The following is a 26,092-nucleotide window of genomic DNA, read 5'->3' as shown; positions in this document are numbered from 1 at the left end:
CGGGTTCAAGCAATTCTCCTGCCTCAGCCTCCTAAGTAGCTGGAATTACAGGCGCACGCTACCACATCCAGCTAATTTTTGTATTTTTGGTAGAGATGGGGTTTCACCATGTTGGTCAGGCTGGTCTCGAACTCCTGACCTCGTGATTCGCCCGCCTCGGCCTCCCACATCATATTATATATTTCATTACACGGTGGCTTCTCTCGTCCTCAGCTGTGACAAAACTTTTAGAAAGCTGTTTAGTTCTAAAACTGGCTAACATGATTTGGGGGAAAAATCAGTTGCCTAACATGAAAGAAAAATCAATTAAGAAATCAGAGTCTAGACCGGGCACGGTGGCTCACGCCTGTAATCCCAGCACTTTGGGAGGCCGAGGCAGGCAGATCACTTAGGGTCAGGAGTTCGAGACCACTGGCCAACATGGTGAAACCCTGTCTCTACCAAAACTACCAAAAAAAAAAAAATTTGTTGGGCGTAGTGACAGGTGCCTGTAATCCCAGCTATTCAGGAGGCTGAGGCAGGAGAATTGCCTGAACCCAGGAGGTGGAGGTTGCTGTGAGCTCAGATCGTGCCACTGCACTCCAGCCTGGGCGACAAGAGCAAGACACCATTTCAAAAAAAAAAAAAAGTTCAACTTTTCTTTTTTTGCTGTTATATACCAGATAGTCACAGTAGCCACAGCAATCCAGTTTGAAGTAAAACCCCATTCCTAGTACATTTCTAAATATTCTCCAGAGTCCTGAATATCATAATTCAACATGAATGGAAAAGAAAGTACTGTATTTCAGATAAGGGAATCAAGTCAGGAATTAAGCTTCAGTGATTCGTAGGCATTGTTTTTGCTGGAGTTGGTAATCATTGCTTCAAACTTCCTTTTACAGGATAGCTAGCGGCCAGGAGAAATATAGTGGAAAATGCAAAACAACGAAATTATAAAGCCTGCCAAATACTTCTCAGAATTAGAAAAGAGCATCCTGCTGGCTTTAGTAGAAAAGTATAAATATGTGCTGGAATGTAAGAAAAGCGATGCGCGAACTATTGCCCTTAAGCAGCGTACCTGGCAGGCGCTGGCCCACGAATACAACTCTCAGCCCAGCGTGTCCCTGCGGGATTTCAAACAGCTGAAGAAGTGCTGGGAGAACATCAAGGCTCGGACCAAAAAAATTATGGCCCATGAAAGGAGAGAGAAAGTGAAACGGAGCGTCAGCCCTCTCCTGAGTACCCACGTCCTAGGGAAGGAGAAGATCGCCAGCATGCTGCCGGAGCAGCTCTACTTCCTGCAGAGCCCCCCGGAGGAGGAGCCCGAATACCACCCCGACGCCTCGGCCCAAGGTATCCGTTCCTGATGCCAGTGTGCACACTCTCACTGGGTACCTGTTTGACATTTTAATTTTAAAATCCTCCATTTTGAGGGAACTTCTAAAAATGAAACTTTTGTATCAAACTCGATTTTCCTAATTCAAGATCTCAGGATTATATAAGACATTCAAAGTCATATAGAGGTGGGCGCGGTGGCTCACGCCTGTAATCCCAGCACTTTGGGAGGCTGAGGCAGGAGGATGGCTTGAGCCCAGGAATTTGAGACTACCCTGGGCAACAAAGTGAGACCCCCATTTCTACAAAAAATAGAAAAAATTAGCTGGGTGTGGTAGCATGCACCTGTAATTCCAGATACTTGGGAGGCTGAGACTGCAGGATCACTTGAGCCTGGGAGGTGGAGGCTACAGCCCGGGTGACAGAGTGAGACCCTGTCTCAAAAAAAAAAAAAAGTATATAAAAACAAAAGTACTTGTTTACATCATTGTGCTAGCTCTCTTGGAGGCTTCATTATTACTTAAACATAAAGAAAAATAAGGAACTGCGTTAATGGAGTTCTCATTCATGCGGTGCTGCAGTTGCCTATCAACCTATCTCAAATGTTAAAGATAATTTTATGAAGATTTATATTCTTCCACTCAATTTCACTTTTTTCAAAAAATATTTTTGGAGATCCTTATTATTTGCAAAGCATTGCAATAGGCCACTCAAAAGGCCATATTAAAAGAGCCAACTGGCTGGGTACTGTGGCTCACGCCTGTAATCCCAGCACTTTGGGAGTCTGAGGCAGGCGGATCACCTGAGGTTGGGGTTTGAGACCAGCTTGACCAACATGGAGAAACCCCATCTCTACTAAAAATACAAAATTAGCTGAGCGTGGTGGCACATGCCTGTAATCCCAGCTACTTGGGAGGCTGAGGCAGGAGAATCGCTTGAACCTGGGAGGCGGAGGTTGTGGTGAGCCAAGATAGTGCCATTGCACTCCAGCCTAGGCAACAAGAGCAAAACTCCGTGTCAAAAAAAAAAAAAAGTTGGGCGCGGTGGCTCAAGCCTGTAATCCCAGCACTTTGGGAGTCTGAGGCAGGCGGATCACCTGAGGTTGGGGTTTGAGACCAGCTTGACCAACATGGAGAAACCCCATCTCTACTAAAAATACAAAATTAGCTGAGCGTGGTGGCACATGCCTGTAATCCCAGCTACTTGGGAGGCTGAGGCAGGAGAATCGCTTGAACCTGGGAGGCGGAGGTTGTGGTGAGCCAAGATAGTGCCATTGCACTCCAGCCTAGGCAACAAGAGCAAAACTCCGTGTCAAAAAAAAAAAAAGTTGGGCGCGGTGGCTCAAGCCTGTAATCCCAGCACTTTGGGAGGCCGAGACGGGCGGATCACAAGGTCAGGAGATCAAGACCATCCTGGCTAACACGGTGAAACCCCATCTCTACTAAAAATACAAAAACTAGCCGGGCGAGGTGGCGGGCGCCTGTAGTCCCTGCTACTCGGGAGGGTGAGGCAGGAGAATGGCGTAAACCCAGGAGGTGGAGCTTGCAGTGAGCTAAGATCTGGCCACTGCACTCTAGCCTGGGCGCGACAGAGCCAGATTCCGTCTCAAAAAACAAAAACAAAAACCAAAAACTATTTCAAACTTTAAAAAAAGTGCGGAGACTAATATGATGAACGCCCGTTTTAGCATTCACCCAGTTTAAAAACCAGTATTTTTAACCATTATACTATTGTGATCCACAGTTTTGGTTTGTGGCACCCCAGGGATCTTGAAAAACTCCCAAAAAATTAACTTTTAAGTTTAATATACTTCCATTAAAAAGAGAAAAATATGTCATACATAATTCTTAGGGAAAAAAACACTGTCATACAATGAAGGATGCAGTGATAGTGTGTTATGGCTTCAAAAGATTGGAATTAAGGGACTATTGAAATGACTCTAGGCAAGGGGAGGGTGGAAATGCACACAGATAAATTTCCAGCAATTCCTGCTTCTTTTCAGACAGGAAGTGGCCAGTTTATATAAAAATTTATTGCAGTTTTCTGAAAACAGACATTGAAGCAGAGGATATTTCCTGGTGGGGGACAGAGGGTTGTTCATAAGGTGCTTCAGGGACCCAGCAACCACTTCCCCAGGATAGTCTGGTTCTCAGCTTGCAGGATGGGAAATTCACTTGTCAGTGTCTCCAGAGCAGACTGAGCTCTGAGGGACTGGCTCCTGTTAATTAAGAGTAACAAGAAGCAGTCCAAAGCCAGGCATGTTGTCTGTGTAGAGTGGAAAAGATAATTGCCAAGTGAATCAAATACATGTTTTTGATTAGCACCTTTTTTTCTGTCCTGTAGGCAGACGATCCTGGAGAAGCAAATTATGATCAAAGGTTTGCTTACTGATCATTTGACCAAGGTTAAGTCCAGGAAGCCAGTTGGGTAACCATAGTGGTTTATGTTATGAACTTCATGCATCAATTTCCAGTATAGGAACCTTGTGTCTGGGTTTTGATCCCTGAGTTCCCAAGCCAGGGTACCTCCTAGCAGACAGTTTATGGGGGCACTGTCAGCTCTCTTTCTTATGCCTCCTCATTGCTGCTTCTGTCGTGCGTGGACTCTCACTGCTAATTAATGGTGTCCTTGTTTTGGAGATGTTTATAGCTTTAGCCAGTTACTCTCAGTTCCTCTCCATCTTGCTGGCTTCAGAGCCATTTAGCTTCTGTGAGGCTGTGGAGGAGTGTGCTGGGGGAGGAGGGAATGGATCAGCAGGGCTGCTCTTTATATTGCATATGTTCCCTGGGAGATACTGCTGAGAACCATGCTGGTGTGAGCTGCTTTCTGTTCATTTTGCAAACCTGTGATCCAGATTATTGTGTATTGATTTCATAGGGTTATTCTTAGGGGGCCTGGACAGTCTTATTTCCCCATTTTCAAATTCTGGGGTGGGATCTAGGAAAGTTCATCCCACAAATTTTTTTCTCTTTCTTTTTGGAAGAAATTATGTAATTCATTTACTCATAAACATAATTTATAAATTTTCAGCAGAAGGGAATAAAGGTACATTCTCAGTATTTTCCTTGTAGTGACGTTTAATAGTGACTCAAGTATAAAGGGATTTATTTTAAATTGGATGTTTGTATATAGATGACGCTGGGGACTTCCCTTTTTGCTGATTATTAAAGCATAGCCAAATGCTTCTTGCTCCTGTGTCCAGGTCCTATCTGGAGGGTGGTGGAGAACCTTGGTGCTTTGTCATTTGGAAAGTGTGTCCAAAGGTAATCTGTTAATACTAGTAGGTAGGGTACTGGAACTCTTTCTATACAGTAAAACAACTTTGAATTCATTTCACTCATTTTGCATTTCAATTTTCTTTCAAAAAAGAAAAAGAAGCCTGGAATTGTCAGTCATCCTTTCTGGGACTTGGTGGGAAAAAGGTGGAAAATCTGCTATAGAGTTATGGCCCTCATTACATCTTGTGTATTTGACATAAGGAATGTGTGTGTGTGTGTGTGTGTGTGTGTGTGTGATCTTTCTAACACTGTGCTGTCTAATACAGTTGTCACAAGCCACATGAGGCTCATAAGCACTTGAAATGTGGGTAGACCACATTAGGATGTGCTATAATTGCGCACACCACATTTTGAAGACTTAGTACCAAAAAATGTAAAAAAAACTCATTAAATAATTTTTATATTGTTACATGTTGAAACGATAATATTTTAGATATATCGGATTAAAAAATATGTTACCAAAATAAATATCACTTTTTTTTTTTTTTTTTTTTTTTACTTTTTTCATGTTACTCTGAGGGTATTTTAAATTATATATAAATAGCTTATATTGTATTTCTGTTGGACAGAACTGTTCCAACACCTTACAGGGTACCTGTTACAGAATTAGGTACTCAGAAATTTGTTGGAATTTATGATAAAACTGTTAAACAGGATGGACTCTAATAGTATTCCACTAGAGGCCTCTCTGCAACTACTTTTTGGTATGAGATAGTTTCAACTGTGTCATCTTGATCACTGTCCCTTGTATATACTTAGCTTTGTCAATGACTTTCTGAAAATGTCCATCATATTCCAACACACTAGTCTTAAAATTTAAGTATAACACTTAGGTATATATTAATATTTGCAAAAACCCCCAGTATTTCCTCCTTAATATGTTTAAACAATTTACACCCTGCAGATTTTATGATATGTGATAATTTGGCTTTGACACTTATCTTCCATTATTTTGAGGGAAACTGTGTACAGAACTAACTAAGGGAGCCAACAAAATTTGCTAAGAGTGGCTGGGAAGCTAGGATAACCAAAAGTCAAATACATTTAAGAAAACTAAGCTTTGGAGTAGCACCCAAATATCTTAGGATAATTTATATTTAATTTCACATTCTATGCTATAAAGTGATACTTGATAACTGTGAACATTTCTTAATAAACACCATCATTATTACTGTTCAATCCTAATCTTTGGGGGTGTGATCTCTGGTACCAGAGGACTGAGTTACATTTCCAGTCATGGCACACCAGCCTCAGTGGTCTGTGAAAAGCCTTTCTTTTGTTAGTTAGGTGTTTGCTCCATTTTTATTCCATTCTTTCATTCTCTTCTCCTGCACCTGAATCATTCTAACATGCTTACATATTCTTTTTTTTTTTTTTTTTGAGACGGAGTCTTGCTCTGTCGCCCAGGCTGGAGTGCAGTGGCTGAATCTCAGCTCACTGCAAGCTCCGCCTCTCAGGTTCACGCCATTCTCCTGCCTCAGCCTCCCGAGTAGCTGGGACTACAGGCGCCTGCCACCTTGCCCAGCTAGTTTTTTGTATTTTTTAGTAGAGACGGGGTTTCACCATGTTAGCCAGGATGATCTTGATCTCCTGACCTCGTGATCCGCCCGTCTCGGCCTCCCAAAGTGCTGGGATTACAGGCTTGAGCTACCGCGCCCGGCCGCTTACATATTCTTTTACATGTGTTTTGTGTGCATCTATTCTAAATTTGTATAGTTTTAAATTTGTGCTAGAGATACTATTTTCTCTGCTTTTGTCACTTAGAAGAGTCTTTTTAAGATCAGTTCCTAGGCTGGGCACAGTGGTTCATGCCTGTAATCCCAGCACTTGGGGAGGCCAAGGCAGACAGATCACCAGAGGTGAAGAGTTCAAGACCGTCGTGGCCAACATGGCAAAACTCCCATCTTTACTAAAACTACAAAAATTAGCTGGGCATGGTGGTGCACACCTGTAATCCCAGCTACTTGGGAGGCTGAGACAGGAGAATTGCTTGAACCCTGGAGGCGGAGATTGCAGTGAGCCAATATTATACTACTGCACCCCAGCCTGGGTGCCAGAGCCAGACTTCGTCTAAAAAAAAAAAAAAAAAATCAATTCATTGCAGTGTGTAAGTCTAGTTTCTTTCTTTTAGTTAATGTGTTATACTCCATAACATGCATCTACCCATCTTATTTATTCACTTTCCCAGGCAGCCTTATTTCCTCTATCTGGGGTTTGGCCTGTTTATAGTTTCCTTCCCATCCTTTTGCTGTCATGGTAGGTTTTTCCTGCTGATGTTAAACTTACTCCAGTTGTCCAAGTGAAAGAACATCCCCTTGGCTTTCCTGGTCCCAGGAAAGCTGTTGGGGTTTCCTACCCTTTTTGCATAAGATTTTGAGTTGTTTTCTCCTTCAGGTGGCTTTGTTTTGCCTCTGAGAGAGATTACATGGTGGGTATTTGCAGCACAGTGCCATTCCTAGGCTAGTCTTTTTCCAATTAAGAGAGGATTCTTCCCATCTGAATAGTAGTTTCTATTCATTGGAGCAAATATGTGTGTGAAAGTTAATTAACTATACCATTGGGCCTCTTTAGTTTAAAGCCCCATCTTCTGCCAGAGTCTTCTTAAGAGGCCTGGCTTTTTTCCCTTTAAAATTTGGATGTTAGCACACATTTAAACTAAAAAGAATAGTTTTAAAGAAGAGTCATTTTTCTGCTCCCAGACACAAACATACTGCCTTTTTATGTTCACAGCTCTAGAAATTTAGAGATCAAAATGCATGATACATACCCATATTCTTAATAAGAGATGGTTTTATAGTGGATACAATTTGGAGGCTGCATTTTAAGATATGTTAGTGATCAGCTGAGCAAGTGGAAGAGTGGGAGGCTGATTATTGTGTGGTTGAGTTTGGATTTTAGAGTCATACAGACTTAGATTAGAATCCTGGTTCTTTCAACTAGCCATGTGACCTTGGATATTATATTTGGTTTTCTATAATAATACCTCCCTCATAGGGTAAGGATTACATGAGGTAATGCTATAAAGCGCTAGCCTAGGACCTGGTTAGCTACTCAAAAAACAGTAGGTGCTATCATCATCATCGTCGTCATCACTGTCATCATCAGGTCTCCAAAGCCTGGAATTGTTGAGATGAAAGTGAACATTTAGAAATTAGAAGAGGCCGGCGCAGTGGCTCATGCCTATAATCCCAGCATTCTGGGAGCCAAGGCGGGTAGATCGCTTGAACTCAGGAGTTTGAGACCAGCCTGGGCAACCTGGTGAAACCCCATCTCTACCAAAAATACAAAAAATTAACCAGGCTTGGTGGTGCATGCCTGTAGTCCCAGCTAGTTGGAGGCTGAAATGGGAGGGTCACTTGAGCCTAGAAGCCGGAGATTGCAGTGAGTTGAGATTGCGCCACTGCACTCCAGCCTGGGTGACACAGTGAGACCCCATCTCACCAAAAAAAAAGAGGAAGAAGAAGAAATTAAAGAAATTGGGTGAGACAGCAGCATTGTGAGGGGATGAACTTTAAGGACTCAGAGGAGTATCCAGAACTATACCCTGGAATGAAATCAAAGAGAAAAGAGACGAGAGGTACCACAAAATGTCTAATGTGTCCAGTCTTTAAAGAAGACATTTTCCAGAATGTCTTCCTTTCTAAATCCAGAACTAGAAAGGAAACAGGTGAGGTAATGCTCTTTGCAGTTGAACTCACACCTGAGGTCCCTATTCTCAGTGTTAACCCTCTCCCATTCCTTTGTCCTGTGCCTTGGATACCGACACAGAGCACTGTTCCCTCTCCGTGGTTGGGCGTGTTAGGAGGTATGTGACCCACTGCAGGTAATTCATCCCATGCATATTTCTTACATGCCCAGCACTATTCCAGGCCCTGTGCTGGGTTCTACATGAGGATGAGCAGAAGCAATCTCTGTCTTCAAAGTTCTCAAAGACTTGAAAGGGAGGTAAACTGCCAGTTTTAACAAGTGTTCTACCAGAGGTAGGCCCAGGAGGCAGTGGGAGCATGAAGAAAGAGCTGTCTTTGAGGCCAGAGCTGTCTCCAGGAAAGATTTCTAAGAGACATTTTCATTATTTCTGAATGGCACAGAAGTGCTTTTTTTTTTTTTAAACCTTCCCTTCCAGAAGTAAGATTTTTACCTTTTTTTAATCATAATTATGGACTAGTTATGGTTGTTACTTTACCTCTTGGAGTGGAATAATTAAACAGTAGCCATTTTCCTTTTATTAACAGGGTATTATGAATTAGGTTTCCCCCAGTAGCCGTTAACATTCGCAGCATCTCATCTTCCAGAATAATGGAGTGGACGTAATAATGTAATCAACTCTGTTAATAAATTGGCATTTTTTTCTCCAAGGAGAAGATTCTCTTTATTGGAAATGTAAAGCTTCTCAAGAAAGCCTTAGAGTCACAGCTAGAAGACTCCATGGGTTAGTTGAGTTAGTGGTTTCTTTATTGCAACTCCCTTAATTGACACTGATGTTACTGCTCTATTAAGAAATCAGGGCAAACATAGCACCTACCAAACATGGTAGACTTTTGCATCCATATACTCTTCGCTTTATATTCAAGGGTTCAGCCAATAAACATTTACTAGGCATCCACTGTGTACCAAATAAAGTAATTAGTACCCAAGTATTTAAAAAAAGAGAATGTCATGGTGCCAATACTAGTGTGTGTGAAGTGCTATAACAGAAGAGTACATATAAAGGAGAGACTTGAGGTTTCACAGAGCAAGCGGCATTGGTTTTGAATGAGTAGGAGTTGGGGGGAAGTTAAAAAAGTGAGACTACAGTAAGTGGAGGGACAGATAGCCTAACTTTAAGCAGAAGGAACAGTGAAACAGAATTATGAAAAAAAGCATGACCTTATAAAGGATGTGAGTAGCTTGTGGTAGGACTGAAGGGTACACAGGGCATTTGGAAGAGTCAGACAAGAAAGGAAGGTCAGGTTATGAGTTTACTTAGGGTAGATTAAGAACAGAGCCACAGATGGGAACCCCCAGGAGAATATGAAAAGGTAACAGGTGAGTACAGCAAGAGTCTCTGTACATCAAGAAGACTTGAGAAGGAGCAATCAGAGAGGAAGGCATCTTAGAAATTAGGTGAGTCATGGTTGAGAAGCTAATGGAGGAAAGAAATTTCAAGGATAGTCAAGTACCAGAGATAGATTGAATAAGAGGGACATTGAAAACTCCCCAGATGGCAGTGCTGGAGAGTAAAGAGAAAATGTATGTGAGGGAGTTAAGCCAGGGAATGTAGGCTCATCTTTCAAGGAACAGCATTTACAAGATGGCTGTCCAGGGTAAGGGCTAACACCTGTGACCAGGAAACAGCAATAGCACTCTTGCAAAGATTACACATATGTGTTCATAGCTGAATGAGAAGTTGGCAAAGGGTGATCAGACTGATAGAGAACTTACTTTGAAGATCCACACTGGCCTTGCATTGTGGTCCTACGCTCATCAGAGTTGGGCACATTTCAGTTTAGAATATCAACATAACAAGGTCTCCGATTCTTGATAAGCATGGTTTCTGACAACGGATCCCATACTTTGAAGTTCTAGGAAATAACCTAACAAAACCCCTTGTCATTATTTCTTAAGAAAAAATTGCTTTTGATTGTGGGTTTTTAAAAAGTCAGGTGTTGCTAGGGTCCCTGTAGACATGAAGGCCAAAGCAGACATGGTTTTAGATACCTCCTGTAATGAAGGACCCTGTCATTTGAAATAGGATTGGTTTTTTTTCTCTGCCTGTAAAATCTTTGAACATATGTTTTCTGCTACTGTTTTTCAGAATCATTTGCTGTTTCAAATAGAGAACTGTGCGATGATGAGAAAGAGTTCATACATTTTCCAGTATGTGAGGGGACCTCTCAACCTGAACCCTCGTGTTCAGCTGTCAGAATAACAGCCAATAAAAACTACAGGAGCAAAACCTCTCAGGAAGGTGCTTTAAAAAAGATGCATGAGGAAGAACACCATCAACAAATGTCCATCTTACAACTGCAACTGATACAAATGAATGAGGTGCATGTGGCCAAAATCCAGCAGATAGAGCGAGAGTGTGAGATGGCAGAGGAGGAACACAGGATAAAAATGGAAGTTCTCAATAAAAAGAAGATGTATTGGGAAAGAAAACTACAAACTTTTACCAAGGAATGGCCTGTTTCCTCATTTAACCGGCCCTTTCCCAATTCGCCCTAAGACTTTGGGGGTGGCTCTCTTGTAATTAATCTGTGTTGGCAAAGAATGTTTGGAACATGGACTTGCGGTCAGTAACCTGTAACAGAGCTACAACTAGGAAAATTAGAGTGGTAGTAGTCACTTATTTAAGAATTCATTCAGGTAAACAGCTGCACCCTCTGTACCCCTTAAGTGGCAAAGAAGCTGTTATAGTCTTCTGAAAATTATCACTATGAGTGCTATAATTCTGAATGTAATGTCTCTGAATTAGAATTCATACAAGAACCACGTGTGAGTGTTGTTGTTTTTTTTTTTAAATCAAATGCAAGTGTGACTATAAAGGAGTGTGGCTGGTTTTTTTTTTTTTTTTTCTTTTTAAACAGACAGCAGAACTTTTCTATCCAAATGAATGCCCTCTCATCGAAAGTGACTGTCCTGGGAGGCTACACGTTTCTCCAGTGGTGATGCTGTTGCTCAAACTTGCTAGAGGTCTTTAGGGAACCTCCATGAAAGCTGCCACACTTTTTAAATTTTCTCAGTATCATCCTCTGAGTATGGATTTTCTGTTTTTAAACAGCCCAGTGTTTAGAAGGGTATTTTCTAATGTGGCTCATAAACCACCTTTTAAGGCCTTTCCTTTTCGAAATAATTCTCCAACAATGGTAGTTCCGTTGGAACTAAGGATGTAACTACTTTGAGGGAGAAATGTTCGTTTAGATTTCTACATTCTGGTATGTGGGTTTTATTAAAAAAAGAAAGACTTGCAATTTTATAGTCACACTGTGTATGTTTTTTAAAGGTGCTGCCTTCCCAGCTGTGCTCCAGTTTTTGTCTTCTCTCTGTAGTTTCCTCCCAGCTTTGTACTACTGAGTTGATGGTTGCCCTTGCTTTTAGTCTTTAGCCACCAAAGGAAAGGCCCTTCCCTCGCCATGCTCACGGTGCTAGCCAGTAGTAATGCTTTGTAGCTGGCATTACATAGTTAGCATTGGGCCCTTTGAGAATCCATTACCAACATATTCGGAAATATGGATTGATAAATGGATATTTTGACTGAGCTGCAGTTTAGCTTCTCCTGTAGCCTCTTGTTAAAAACAGCCCTGGGAGTTGGGGACAACAGTAGTTGGAAGCAGCAAAGTGACACTTAAGTACCAAGGCAGATCAGCAGTTTCTGACAATGAGAGTTCAAGGCCATGTGGTGGGGAAGGAGGAGTATATGTGGCAGAGTCCACATAAGTGATACAGGCCTTGGAGTCAGGGCCTGAATTTTAAGCTCAACTCTCCCTCAAGTTGCTGTATGAATGTGGGTAACTCCTTTTAACCCTTGGTGTGGTGTTTCCTGTCCACAGAACAAGGGAGTTGGGCTAGATAATGTTCCGAGTCTGTTACAACTTCTTGGCTATGGAGTGGTCTGTATAGTCTTGGATGGGTACTGCCCACATCATAATCAGCTGAAGAGCATGGGTCAATAGGGAGAAATTGTTTACTGCAATGGCTAAGCTTCCCTCCTGCATAATTTTGGAATTTGGGGGCTGGGGATCGTAAGTTTGGTAAGGTACACATATACTTGCTATTTATGCATAGCACACAAAACAGATGTGAATTTATTTTTAACGCTGAATTATATTTTCAGTGTCTCAAAGGAACTGGTTATTTGAAGAAAGCCTGTGAAGAGTAGTCTTCTTTGAAAGAAAAGATCCTTTTGTAAAGATTTATGTTCTTAATTTAGTTTTTACCAAATGGGCCCTTTTAGAGAAAGAAGCATCAGGATAAAGTCCCAATCTTCAGTGGTTTGTGGAAGACAGAACCAGATGCTTCATGCCCTCCTACCCTTTTAGGATCAGGACAGGGAACAGCAGACCCTAAACATACATGTGAATTGAGCAAAGATTGCCTTTGCTTTGCCTATTGACACATCTAAGACACATCTCATTAATATAGAGAGTACAGAGTGGAGTCTGAGATTCTACATTTCTTACAAGTTCCTGGTTTATGCCAGTTATACTTGTCTGGTTACTACACTTCTGAATAGCAAGGTTTCAGAGGACTCTATGAAGTTTTTATTTCTCAGAAATTTGGCTTAGGTACATCTTTACCTACAGTGGTGCTAGATATTATTCTCTGAGAACTTAAAACTTAACCACACAACAATGCAGAAGAACACAAAAAATGCTTGCACACAGTAGTGTATTTTAATGGAACTATAAAAGCATTGAACTGATTCCTAACTTTACATATAAAGGATAAACCAGCAGCCTAAAGCACCTTGCTCTACTGTTAACGGTACTTATGAGTTTCTAACAGTAGCTTCCAACCTTGGCTATGCATTAGAAACAGCATTTTATAAATAATTAGTCCCACTGCATCCCACTTCCAGAGGATTCTGATTCAATTTACCTGGGCTGGGGCCTTGTCCTCTGTATTTTTCAGAAGCTTTACAGGAGATTATGATGCATAATTGGGATTGAGAATCACTGATATAGCATTCACAAATGTGTCTCATTTTATTCTTCATGCCGTGAGGCCATGCAGAAGGAAGGAAATGACACTCAAAGAAGAACCACCTGGTGTCAAGCCCATAGCTAATGAATGCAAAGCAGAACCTCAATCCCAGATTTCTTGACTCCAAAATATATAGCCCAAACTGCCTGCCCTTGTCCCATTCCTTGAGCTCTATCATGGATTGGTTTTATCCTGAGAGTCAGATCACATTACAGGGTACTTGTTGCAGTGTCTCCATTTGTGAACAAGTATATCACAATTCATTTCACTTTTGAGCAGTTTCTTACCTGAGGTAGAAATGCAATAACCGTTTCTTGGCAGGTGCTGTAGGGGATAGACAGGTAAATATTAAGACACAGTTCATCATCCCCTACCTTGGCAAATCATGGACACAGCCCAGTAGGGAATATAAGTGTTGTACACAGCTATCGTGTGTGATCACTGCATGTCTTCAAAGTGCGTTTGTACCTCAGCAAAGAGCTAAAAAGCATAAAGGAAGTCCTCATAGAGGAGATGGCAGTGGAGCTAAGTCTTCAGAGTTGGCATTTTGGCAGGTAGAGGTTTGGAAACAGAAGAACTTCACTAGATGCAAGGTCCTGTTGAAGATTCAAGATAATGAGACACATAATTGAGAGGGAGTGAGAGCATGGGGAATTTCTGAGTTTGGGCAGTAACATGATCAGAACTGTTCTACAGGAAGAAAAGTAGAAGAAGAACTGAGTGGAGAGAAGACTGGAGTAGGGGATACCAGGTAGGAGGGTTTGTCCCTGGTTAGGATGAGATGACAGCAGGACCCAGAAGAGGTTGCAGTAAAAACCAGAGAGACAGCCAGGTGCAGTGGCTCACGCCTGTAATCCCAGCACATTGGGAGGCCGAGGCGGCTGGATCACCTGAGGTCAGGAGTTCACGACCAGCCTGGCCAACATGGTGAAACCCCGTCTCTACTAAACATACAAAAAAATAGCTGGACCTGGTGGCGGGCACCTGTAATCCTAGCTACTTGGTAGGCTGAGGCAAGAGAATCGCTTGAACCCAAGTGGTGGTTGCAGTGAGTCAAGATCGCACCATTGCACTCCAGCCTGGGTAACAAGTGAAACTCCGTCTCAAACACAAAACAAAACAAAACAAAAACCAAAAAACCACGAGGGAGACCAGTGCGAAGGGCATTACCAAAGTGGAATCAGTAAGGCTTGGCAGTTGACCTTGTTTGTTGGAGAGAAGGGATAAGATTTTAAAGCTACATGTCTGAAAGAATGATGCTGCTGATCGAAATGAAGAAAGGATGTATTTCTGGCTCCAACCTGTCCTAGGAAGGCCTAGACACAGATCAGTGCTATGCCTCCCTCTCAACCTCAAACACCAACACCTCCATGCATTTCCTCTTTGGCTACTATGTCTTTTCCCTGACTTCTGCTTCTTCAGCTCTCGGGGCTGCCACTTCCTCCTGTTCATCTGACTTAGACCGTCCCTGCTGGGTCCTTGGTCATCTACTCATTTGGTGCTTCCTCTGCCATCAGTACCTCCATTGCAGCTGGTGGGATGTCAATCACCATCTCTTATATTTGCTTCCCACTAGAAAGATCAGGAGAAGTTATTTCTTTCCCTTGTGCTCCAATTTTTCTCTAGACAGTTGGTATCCATAATTTAAAACAATATTCCTTGTTGTATAAACAAGCATTGGCTGAGAGGGGCTGTTAATCCACATCATGTCCCTTTTATAAAAATTCATGCATGGAATCCTACATTGTTATGCATCAAAATCTCCTGAAATGTCTTAGGATTTTTGCAACGAGAATATTAAATGCATTGTTTTGTTTTGTTTTGAAGAGACTAGACGTACAGAGGAAGAGAGGTGGCATGGTGGGAGGGTACATTTGAGTTGTCAACAGCCTCTGCAGTGTCAGATCAATTACATCAGCACTTGGACTGGACCACGGGAAAGGAATGATTCTGCCTCCTGGGAATGTCAGAAGGACCTGATGATTATAGTTGGCAAAGCAATGAGGAGTGGCTTTGAATGTCATTGCTAAGAATTACCCTTTGAGTAGCATTTCTGGATGTCTGAGCTTTTCAAATGACACTTCTTTTCTGCTGTGGCTTTCCTTTCTGTTGGACTGGTTCCCAGAGGGTCGTCTTGTTTGTCCTTGCCCTTGCTTTTATATCAGTTCATGTTTTCTCTTCTGTCATCTTCCTTCCCAGCCCTGTTTCTCCGCCCCCTCCTTCTGCACTCACAACAGCCTCCCCTCTCCCCTGTTTAGAGGTGGAAGCATGTAAGAATGCGTGTGAGGGGGATGCTTGCCAAAGGACAGCATATTCAACATCTGGTATCAACAAGGTAACATTTAGCCTTAGACTAGCCAAACTACTGATGACCTGCTTCAATGCTGCATCTGCTGCTTTTTGTGTTGATGGTACTCAGAAATCATGGGAAAGGTCTTCAGTGATCCATGACTGCAACAAATTATTTTCCTAATTGTGCCGTATATTATGCCCCTCAACACAACTTACTAATCTCTGCCTCAGTTCCTCCATCTGTGAAAGTGGTGTAATACTTATCTACCTCCCTTGAATGTTGTGAAGATTAGTATATGTTGGTAAAGCACTTTTAAAATAAACAATGATGTAAAGCATTTTAATATTGTTGTCTTTGGGATGTGGGTGCCCTCCTGTAGAGAGGCTGCCCTGTCGGGGAAGTATCCCAGGTGTACCATGGTTTAGGAACACCCAGTGTATAAAACTTCCAGTGTAACAAAAACAAGAGTGTGATTGTTTCCTTTCTTTCTTTTTTAACCTCATCTCAGGCTCTACTTTCAGATTACTTTCTTTATGAAAAATTTCAACATGGCATTTCTTTAAATAGGCTTTTGGTGCATTTAGCATGAGATTCAATTTATAGAAGTGATTTATGCAAGATTTAAAATAACACATCTATTGAACCTCTATTACCCAATATAACTGTTGAGTTTGCAAGCTAATTATTAATCTAACAGTGAAGTTCATCATCATTAGGTGGAAAATTTTGGTTTCTGCATTATCCATATGTCCAGATTGTGTATGAAAGTTCTCTCAGTGTAGGTACTGATTGGAACGGACAGAATGGTGATCTTGTTACTTCCGAATGAGAGGATCTGCAGTTCCACTACTAAAATGCCCTTACAGCACAGCCAGTTTTGGGGGAAAAGACTAACCACACATGCTCACTAAAGGGCTGACAGTCAGTCCATGAGATAGGAAAATGGAATATGGGTTCTCTTTCTTGACTCCTGGTGACTGCTAAGAGATTTAAGTCAGCTCTTGTCTGTTTTCTTTTCTATGGGTTTGTTGGGAGGAAAATTCAAAATCCTGTTATTTAAGAGATTAGTTTTTTTATGGCTGGGCGTGGTGGCTCACACCTGTAATCTCAGCACTTTGAGAGGCCAAGGCGGGTGGATCATGAGGTCAGGAGTTCGAGACCAGCATAGCCAACATGGTGAAACTCTATCTCGACTAAAAATATAAAAACTAGCCAGGTATGATGGCGTGTGCCTGTAATCCCAGGTACTCGGGAGCCTGAGGCAGAAGAATCGCTTGAACCTGGGAGGCAGAGGTTGCAGTGAGCAGAGATTGTGCCATTGTACTCCAGCCTGGGTAACAAGAGCAAGACACTGTCTCCAAAAAAAAAAATGATTTTTTTAAATCAAAAGACTACCTGCTATGGGGGAAATACTCTAAGTAGCAGTGGAAGGTAAGGCTCTAGTTCTTTTCCTGTCCCATCATCTGGTTCAGCTTCCAGCATAACCAAAAAGGAAATCCAGAGGCTGGTGCTGTGCATATAGATTTAGATTCTTATCTAAGAGTCTCCAAAGAGTTTCTTGAAATGGGCTGGTTGTTCTTCAAGATTCTGTGGGACTGGAGGCAGTTGCTCCAGTCACTCAGGCATTGAGAAATCTGGGGTATGACTGGGGCAAATGTCTCATGTGGTCACCTTTATTTCCAGGCTGAAGGGGCTGGAGCTATCCAGGAGAAGCTCTTCTCAGGGCAGAAGTAGAAAAGGGCAAGCCCAACTGTAGAATAACATTTTATGATTCAGTGTTATATCTGCTAACACCTCCTTGGCCAAAGCATGAAGCTCTAAGGAGGAGGGAAGTAGACTTCCTAAGAAGGTGAGGAGAGGAGGAACAGTAATCTAACCTACCACAGAATCACAAGTGGAAAGGGAACTAGGGGGATACCAAGGAGTTGAGATTATATTATAAATCAAGGAACGGGGAACCCAGGGAACAAATGCATCCTCATTCTTCTGATTTTCTACTGAGACACTTCTTCATTACTTCTTTCCTTCCTCTAAATTTGTTTTTCATTTAGTGGGGGAGGCTTTAAAATGGTGATAATAATAGAATACCCTTCATAGTGTTGTTGGATTAAATGAGTGACATATGTATTTAGAATACTGCCTGGTATATAATAAACATTATACATTTTAGCCATTATTTTTTTAAGGTCATATGGCTTCTACATGGGGATGGAGAGATTTGAACCCAAGTGGTCTGGCTCCAGAGTTCATGCTTTTAAGAATGACAGTGCAGACCGGGCACGGTGTCTCACGCCTGTAATCCCAGCACTTTGGGAGGCCAAGGCAGGTCAGGAGCTTGATCACCAGAGGTCAGGAGCTTGAGACCAGCCTGGCCAACATGGCGAAAACCCATCTCTATTAAAAATACAAAAATTAGCCAGGCGTGGTGGCGCACACCTGTAATTCCAGCTACTCAGGAGGCTGAGGTAGGAGAATGTCTTGAACCTGGGAGGCAGAGGTTTCAGTGAGCCTAGATCGTGCCACTGCACTCCAGCCTATGTGACAGAGTGAGACTCCATCTCAAAAAAAAAAAAAAAAGAAAGAAAGAAAAAGAAAAAACAAGAATAACAATACATCTGGGTGTGGTGGCTCATGCCTGTCTGGAATCCCAGCACTTTGGGAGGCGAAGGTGGGAGGATCACTTGAGCCCAGTAGTTCGAAGCCAGTCCGGTTACATAGTGAGACTCTGCTTTAAAAAAATTAAAAATATTAATAAAAAAGAATTATAATACACAGCTTTTGTATTCAGCATCTGACTTCAAATCTTAGCTTTGCGAAGATGTGACCTCCTGAGTATTAGACCATCATCAGCAAAATACCTACTTCTCAGGATTGCCATGATCTCATGAAAATACAAATATGGAAGAGCCTTGAAAATTGTAAAATCGAATCCCTCAAAGTTCCGCAAAAACAACCCCCCCAAAACCTCTAACCCTCTATTCTGATCTTTTGTGTTGCAAGAGTCTAAGACTATCTCTTCTTCCATCACAAAACCTCATCTTCAATTGCCTTCCAGCCTCCTCACTCTGATATTCCTTGAACACAATCATCAGTCTCTCAGTTTCAGAGCCAGGCTCTGTGCAATTTCTTCTGTTGATCCCTCTACCTTGAATACTCCCAGCTTCTCTGCAATCCCTTCCCATCACCTGTGCTGCTGAAATGTTACCCAGTCTTCAAGGTCAAGTGAACAACAGGACACACTCCCAGAATCTGGGCTCTGGTTCTAGATTTGTGGGCAAGTTACTAGGTCTCTCTGGATACTAATTTCTTTGTGAGAGAAGGGTGTTGGAGATGAGGATCTCTAAATTCATGTTCTGATTAGTCTAATTCTGAAATTAAACTAACTTTTTCAATTTACTGCATGTAACCCAAGTTACCAATTTTACCTTCTCCTTAAAAGATAATGTGTACCTAAATGGAATTCAAATACTACATGCAAGTGGATGAGCTCCCAAGGTTGAAAGCACCATTCATGAATGTTATTGATTATTGTATTATACTTTATAAATGCAATCTAAATATAGGCAATACAAGAATTTCTATAAATTGGGAACAAAAAGGTTGTTGCTGCTCCAAATGTAATTTTCCCTATGAAATGAAATTGACTGCTGTTTATTTCAAACTGCCCAATTCTATAGATTATAGGCCACTTCTATTTTATAAATTTCCCCATTCTAAGGCAATCATGTGCCCAGAATATGTAGATTTTTTTATATCCTTTAAAAATTCTAATCAATTGATTACGGTAGATGATTTCCATTATAAACCCAGGGTTATGTGAAAATCTACTTCAAAGAGAAGGAAGTCAGCATTTATTGAACACATTCTGTGGGCTTTTGGCATATTTATGTATTATTTCATTTAATTCTTAAAATAGTCTGCAGATGTAAGTAATAATATTCATATTTGATAGAGGAGGAAGTGAAGCCTGGAGAGATTAAAGTGACTTGTTCAAAATTATATACCAAAAGATCTGGAGATGGATAGTGGTGATTTGTACAGTAATGTGAATGTACTTAATGCCACTGAACTGTACACTTAAAAGTGGTTAAAATGGTAAATTTTGTGTTATGTTTCACCACAAGAAAGAAAAGGAACTCACATAGCTTAACTAGATTTAGATTCCAAGTCAGTAGGCTTTGATTGGTCTGTTTATGACATGGGAGAAATTCAGCACGCTGATTGGGTGGTTATGTTCATCAAAGATCTGCCAGGAGACTGAGGAGCCTGAAGCAAAAAAAAGCAGAGAGAAGAGCTAAGTGAGGTTGTAAGTGTCAGCAACAGCTAAGATGGCAACCCCATTCTGTCTGATAGCAAGCTGAGAACCAGTGACCAAGGCAAAAAAGAGATCATCAATCAGGTTTGCCATTTAGATTAGCGTTTCTGCAATGTTAGTATGCATAGGAATCACCTGGCTGTCTCATTACAATGCAGATTTTGATTTAGTAAATCTGTGATGGGGTGAATTTTGCAGTCCTAACAAGCTCCCAGGTGATGGTGATATTGCTGGTCCATGGACTAACTGATGCATAGCAAGGATTTAGATCACTCTAAACTCCTCCAAGGCAGTTGTCCAAGTGTGGCTTTCAGATCACTTGCACCAGACAATCTGGGGTGCTTTCGCAAAGCAAATTCGGGGCCCTGTCCTGGACCTAATGAATCGGGATCTCTGAGGTGGGATTGGAATGTACACTTGTAACAAGCTGCCCATTTGCTTGTTATGTGTATGATGTTTGAGAACCACTGCTAATAGGACATCAACATGTCATGATAATTATAAACCCTTTCACTTGCATATCCATTTCCAGTTTATAAATCCTTCTCACATCCTGCTTTTCCTGTACCTGTACAGCAGGCTGATGAAGCTGGTACCATTAGCCCCACTCTGCAAATGAGGAGAATGACATCTCTAGTCTTAAGTGCTAGACTCAAAGGGTTTCTGACTCCCAGGAAAGCATTCTTATTATTTTGTGGCTTGCTCTCCCACTTTACCATATCTTTACTTATACCCCTATACAAATTAGAAGTTCTTTTATGTCTAAAAAGCTTTGCAGAGCAATTTTCTTGCTATGATGCTTTTAAAGAATTCAATCTAATTTAGCACATTAAGCAGCACAGTTTATGCTTATAAGTATAAAGTTATCCAAGGTCATGGCAAAAAATGTTTGGTGAAGTAATTAAGAAATAATTTGCACTGAGGTTTTTTTTTTTTTAAATCTTTTTTTAATCCTTTACCTACATTTATCAATTGTTAATGGTTCATTTTCCTCTCTTTTAACCATTAGAAAGGAAGTTACAGACATCATGACACTTCACCCCTAAATACTTCAGCATGTATCTACCAAAAATAAGAAAATTCTCTTAGATTACTATAATCCCATCATCACACCTAAGAAAATTAACATTAATTCAGTATCATCTAATAGTCTACACTCAAATTTCTGCAGTTATCTTAATATCTTTTATTGCTGTTTATTTTTTTGGATCCAGTTAAGGTTTATTGCATTGCTTGTTTTGTCTCTTTAGTCTTAATAATCTAGAACGAAACTCTCTCCTTATTTTTTTTTTTTGTGACATTAAATTTATTTTCAAGTCCAGGCCTTGTAAAGTACCCTCACATTCTGAATTTATTTGGTTACTTCCTCATGATTGGATTCAGGTTCAACTTTGTCAGGAAGGGTATCATGTAGATAAATGTCACAAACCTCTCATTGCATCATTTTAGGAGGCACATAGTGGCAAACTGTCCCTAAATTTGATCACCTGGTGGAGGCGGTAGCAGTCATTATAAAGTTACTTTCACTCCATTATAAAGTTACTTTCACTCATAGCTAGTAAGTTATCTGTGGGGTGATGCTTTAAGACCATGAATATTGTCTCCTTGTAACCTTTCACCCAACAGTTTTGGCATACATTGATGATCCTTATCTGATTCTATTATCTTGTTGAAGATTGTAAAACGGTGATTAAATCAGTCTTGACCATTTGTCAGCATTCATATGGAAAGAAGGCATGCTGGGTTTAAGAAAATTTGAATTTAGGTTACCTCAAGTCATGCTGGCTACTCAGAAAGCAAAGGCTCCACTTCGTCACATGTTTCTTAAGAGATCATCTCCCTTAGAACTCCTTGGCTGGGGTGGGGAGGACAGGGGATAGTTTTTTCCCTGTGCCAAGGAACATCTACCTGAGAGAAAAGACTCCTAACTTCCTCCTCCTAAGCATCACGGCTTTAGGTTGCCTCTCTGGTGTCTGCCTCTGGTGCTATCCATCTCTTCTGAGCTCTGCTGGGAGAACACAGAAGCTGTGATCCAGGAGTTTCCTTAATATCTCAAAATCCTAACTACAAACCACCTGCAACAGCCCCCATTCTTTCTACCTTCCTTCTTGTTACAAAGAAGAAAGTGTCTTCTTTTAGTAGCCATTTCTTCTATCTGTACTCTGAATGCCACTCCTTCCTGTTTTCTCAAGAATCTCATGCAGGGCAGGCGTGGCGGCTCACGCCTGTAATCCCAGCACTTTGGGAAGCTGAGGCTGGTGGATCATGAGGTCAGGAATTCGAGACCAGCCTGGCCAACATGGTAAAACCCCATCTCTACTAAAAACACAAACATTAGCTGGGCGTGGTGGCGGGCGCCCATAATCCCAGCTACTCTGGAGGCTGAGGCAGAAGAATCATTTGAACCTGGAAAGCAGAGGTTGCAGTCAGCCGAGATTGCGCCATTGCACTCCAGCCTGGGTGACAGGGTGAGACTCTGTCTCAAAAAAAAAAAAAAAAAAAAAAATTCTTATGCAACTGATTATCGTTTCTCCTGTGTTATTATGTTCAAGTCTCCCCTTGCCCCCTTATTGGATTTTTATCATCATCATTTAAATGTGTTATAGTCTTATCTTAAAAAGTACTCTCTTTACCCACAGTCACCTTTAGCTTTGTTTCTCTTCTTCCCTTAACAGCTGAGCTGTCTAAACGTTGTCTCTACTTCCCACTTCTTTCTTTCTTTCTTTTTTTTTTTTTTGAGATAGAGTTTCCCTCTTGTTGCCCAGCCTGGAGTGCAGTGGTGTGATGCCAGTTCACAGAAACCTCCAGCTCCTGGGTTCAAGCGATTCTCCTGCCTCAGCCTCCCGAATAGCTGGGATTACAGGTGCGTGCCACCATGCCCAGCTAATTTTTGTATTTTTAGTAGAGATGAGGTTTCACCATGTTGGCCAGGCTGGTCTCAAACTCCTGACCTCAAGTGATTCACCTGCCTTGACTTCCCAAAGTGCTGGGATTATAGGTGTGAGCCACTGCGCCCGGCCTCTATTTCCTACTTATTACTCAGTTTCAATAAACTCTTTTCTGGATTCTGCTCCTACCACTTTACCAAATGGCTTTACTAAGATCACTGATGACTTATAAATGACTGTATCCATTGGACTCATTTTGCTTTACCTATCAGCAGCATTCGACCAGTGGCCATGTCCTGGTTTTTGAAACACTTTTTTTCCTTGGTCACTATGACACTGCTCTTTCCTAGTTTCCTTCTGAATTTTCTGAGAATTCTGTCACAGTTAGTTACCTCTATCAGTGTTCCTCAGCTTCAGCCTAGTCCTCTTCTTTCATTTTACAAAATCTCATTAAATCATCACACTCACTTTCATGACTTCAATTAATTTACCTTCTGATGCCTTCCACCTTTATATGCTAAGTATAAATCTCTCCTCTAAGCACCAGGCTTATAAATTCAACTGCTACTGGACACCTCCATCCAGACGCCTCACTGGCCCTTCAAATTCAGTGTGCCTAGAACTAACTAAACTCATCATTTTCTCTTCAAACCTGCTTTTTGTCCAGAGTTTCTATTTTAGTAAATGCCACTGAATCTGGAGTTAACCCTTGCTTGACATTTTTTCTTCCTCACCTCCCACATCTAGTCAGTTACCAAGTTCTGCTGATTTTACCTCCTAAATTCAATTAATTTACTTGTCCCCATCTTCCCTAGTCCAAGCCACCATCCTCACTCACCTGGACCACGGTGATAGCCCCCTCATGATTTCCCTGCATATATTTTGCCTTTCCAATCCATTCTGCACACTGCAGCCCAAATGATTTGTAACAGCTTTGATAAGATGTAATTAACATAACTTACAGTTCACCCATTTAACCAAGTGACCTTTTAAAAACACAAATCTGAGCAGGTTATTCCCTGCTTATAATTTTGAAATCAGGACTGAATCCTTATTCTAGTTTATTTTACTAAATTAATTAATTTATTTTTTTGAGACAGTCTTGCTCTGTTGCCCAGGCTGACGTGCAGTGGCGCAATCTTGGCTCACTGCAACCCCCACCTCCTGGGTTCAAGTGATTCTCCTGCCTCAGCCTCCCGAGTAGCTGGGATTACAGGTGCATGCCACCACGCCCGGCTAATTTTTTTGTATTTTTAGTAGAGATGGGGTTTCACCATGTTAACCAGGATGGTCTCGATCTCCTGTGATCTGCCCACCTCGGCCTCCCAAAGTGCTGGGATCACAGGCATGAGCCACTGCACCTGCTGGCCCCTTATTCTAGCTTAAAAGGTCAACATGATCTGTCCCTTGCTTTCTAAAGTTCCCCAACTTCATTCTCTGTCATTCACTCTCCAGACTTCATCCACGGTTGCGTTTTCTCTATTTCTTGAACTTGCCATACTCTTTATTCCATTTTTACATGTTGATCTTTCTTCATAGAATACTGTTCCCTCTCTACCACTTTCTAACTCATCAGTCTTCCCACCTGAGCTTAAATATCACTTCTTCTGGGAAGCTTTCCTTGATACCCCCAGTGCCTGCTATGGTAGGGGTCTGATACATTCTGATCATCTGCTAAAGCCTTTACATTTAAAATTTGACTTCTTTGTTAGACTATAGGACAGGGATGGTGTTTATCTTGTTCACCTTTGTGTCCTCACTGCCTAAGATGGTTGCTCAGCAGATAATGGGCAATCTCTAAATACTGTTGGATGAATGCTGGGTGAATGGGGATATTGTTACCAAGATCCATGCCCTGCCCTGACCCCTGCTCTCATCGTTGTTGAAGTCACCACTACCAAAGCTGCCTTATGTACTATTACTATTGTTCTATGCTGAGAGAAATAGCTTCAGAATGCAGTCTTGCTGTTTTACTTTTATATCTCCCTCAATTAGGAAACTAGACTAAGTGCTGAATCCAACAATATTGACCCTTATGCTGAACCCCCAGGCCATTAGACTTTAGGGAATAATTTTTAACTGGAAGGGAGTATAATTAAAAGTCTGTTGATTCAAGTTCACATGTACATATACAGATGAGTTGATAAATACAGTAATGGATGTGTGAATACACACATGTAAATGTGCATGTGCAAACACAGGGTCCAGCTGTCATACTCCAATATGCATGCATGCACACTCTCACAGAGGCAACCTGATATATACTCACTCCTTACATATGTACACAGAGTAAAATGACATATGCTTGGCACTTATGCATATGTACAGAGGCAAGCTGATACACTCATTACATATGTACACACAGGCAAATGACATATGGTCAATACATATGTATACATACAGAGGCAAGCTGACATACTTAAATGCACACAGTGGTAAAATGTAATTATTTAGTTCCATTTGACTCACTGTAATTCCTCCAGGTACCTAGCTCCTTGCTTTGTCTCTCTTTCATGATTCTTGGCTCAGTGGATGCCATTCTCAAGTTCCCAGGCTTTTGGCTGAAACATCTTGTCCTTCCCTTTGACCCACCTGGCTTTTTGTCAGAACTTTTCCTCCCAGCAGCTTGGCTGCCTCTGCCAGTTACCAGGCTGCCGTCCTGCAGCTCTCTCTAGTACCCAGCCAGCTCAGATGAGCTCTTGACTTTAACCTTTTGGGTTTTGATTCAAAATACAGGCTTTCGAGCTAGACAGACCTGGTCCCAGCCTTGTTGCCCATTAACTATATACCTTGGGCAAATTACCTAACCTCTCCAAACCTCAGCTTTCTCATCTATATGATTAAGATAATACTAGTACCTTCTCAGGCCAGGCATAGTGGCTTACACCTGTAATCCTAGCACTCTGCGAGGATGAGATGGGAGGCTCACTTGAGGCCAAGCGTTCAAAACCAGCCTGGGCAACATATTGAGACCCTCATCTCTTTAAAAAAAAATTTAAAAATTATCCAGGCATGGTGGTGCACACCTATAGTCATAGCTGTTCAAGAGGCAGAGGCTGGAGGATTGCTTGAGCCCAGGGTTCAAGGTTACAGTGAGCTATGATCACATCACTGCACTCCAGTCCAAGTTACAGAGTGTGACCCTGTCTCTAAAAAAAAAAAGACAAACCAAAACCAAAACCAATAAAAGACTAGGTTTTTGGTTGTGTTACATTAGATAATACATGTGGAACTCTTAGTCTGGTATATAAGTACAGTTAATGACAACTGCCACTAACAATAACTAACATTTATTATGTGGTTACTATGCGACTCCTACTTC

The 26,092-nt window shown here is 41.5% G+C and overlaps 1 protein-coding gene across 2 annotated transcripts in view; it reads left to right on the top strand.

Annotated features, from left to right (window-relative positions):
* Window positions 1-11,542, top strand: part of MSANTD3 (Myb/SANT-like DNA-binding domain containing 3) — a 25,974-nt gene extending 14,432 nt beyond the window's left edge. For both annotated transcript variants that reach the window (XM_011951022.1, XM_011951023.1), the window contains exons 2-3: window positions 882-1,332; window positions 10,387-11,542. In XM_011951022.1, coding sequence (XP_011806412.1) covers window positions 915-1,332; window positions 10,387-10,796 — 828 coding nt within the window. In that variant the 5' untranslated portion in view covers window positions 882-914 and the 3' untranslated portion in view covers window positions 10,797-11,542. The remainder of the gene's footprint in view (window positions 1-881; window positions 1,333-10,386) is intronic.
* The last annotated feature ends 14,550 nt before the right edge of the window (window positions 11,543-26,092 follow it).

Source organism: Colobus angolensis, unplaced genomic scaffold (genome assembly GCF_000951035.1).
Source record: "Colobus angolensis palliatus isolate OR3802 unplaced genomic scaffold, Cang.pa_1.0 Scaffold313, whole genome shotgun sequence".
Lineage (NCBI taxonomy): Eukaryota > Metazoa > Chordata > Mammalia > Primates > Cercopithecidae > Colobus > Colobus angolensis.
This window is presented reverse-complemented; position numbering and strand designations above follow the sequence as displayed.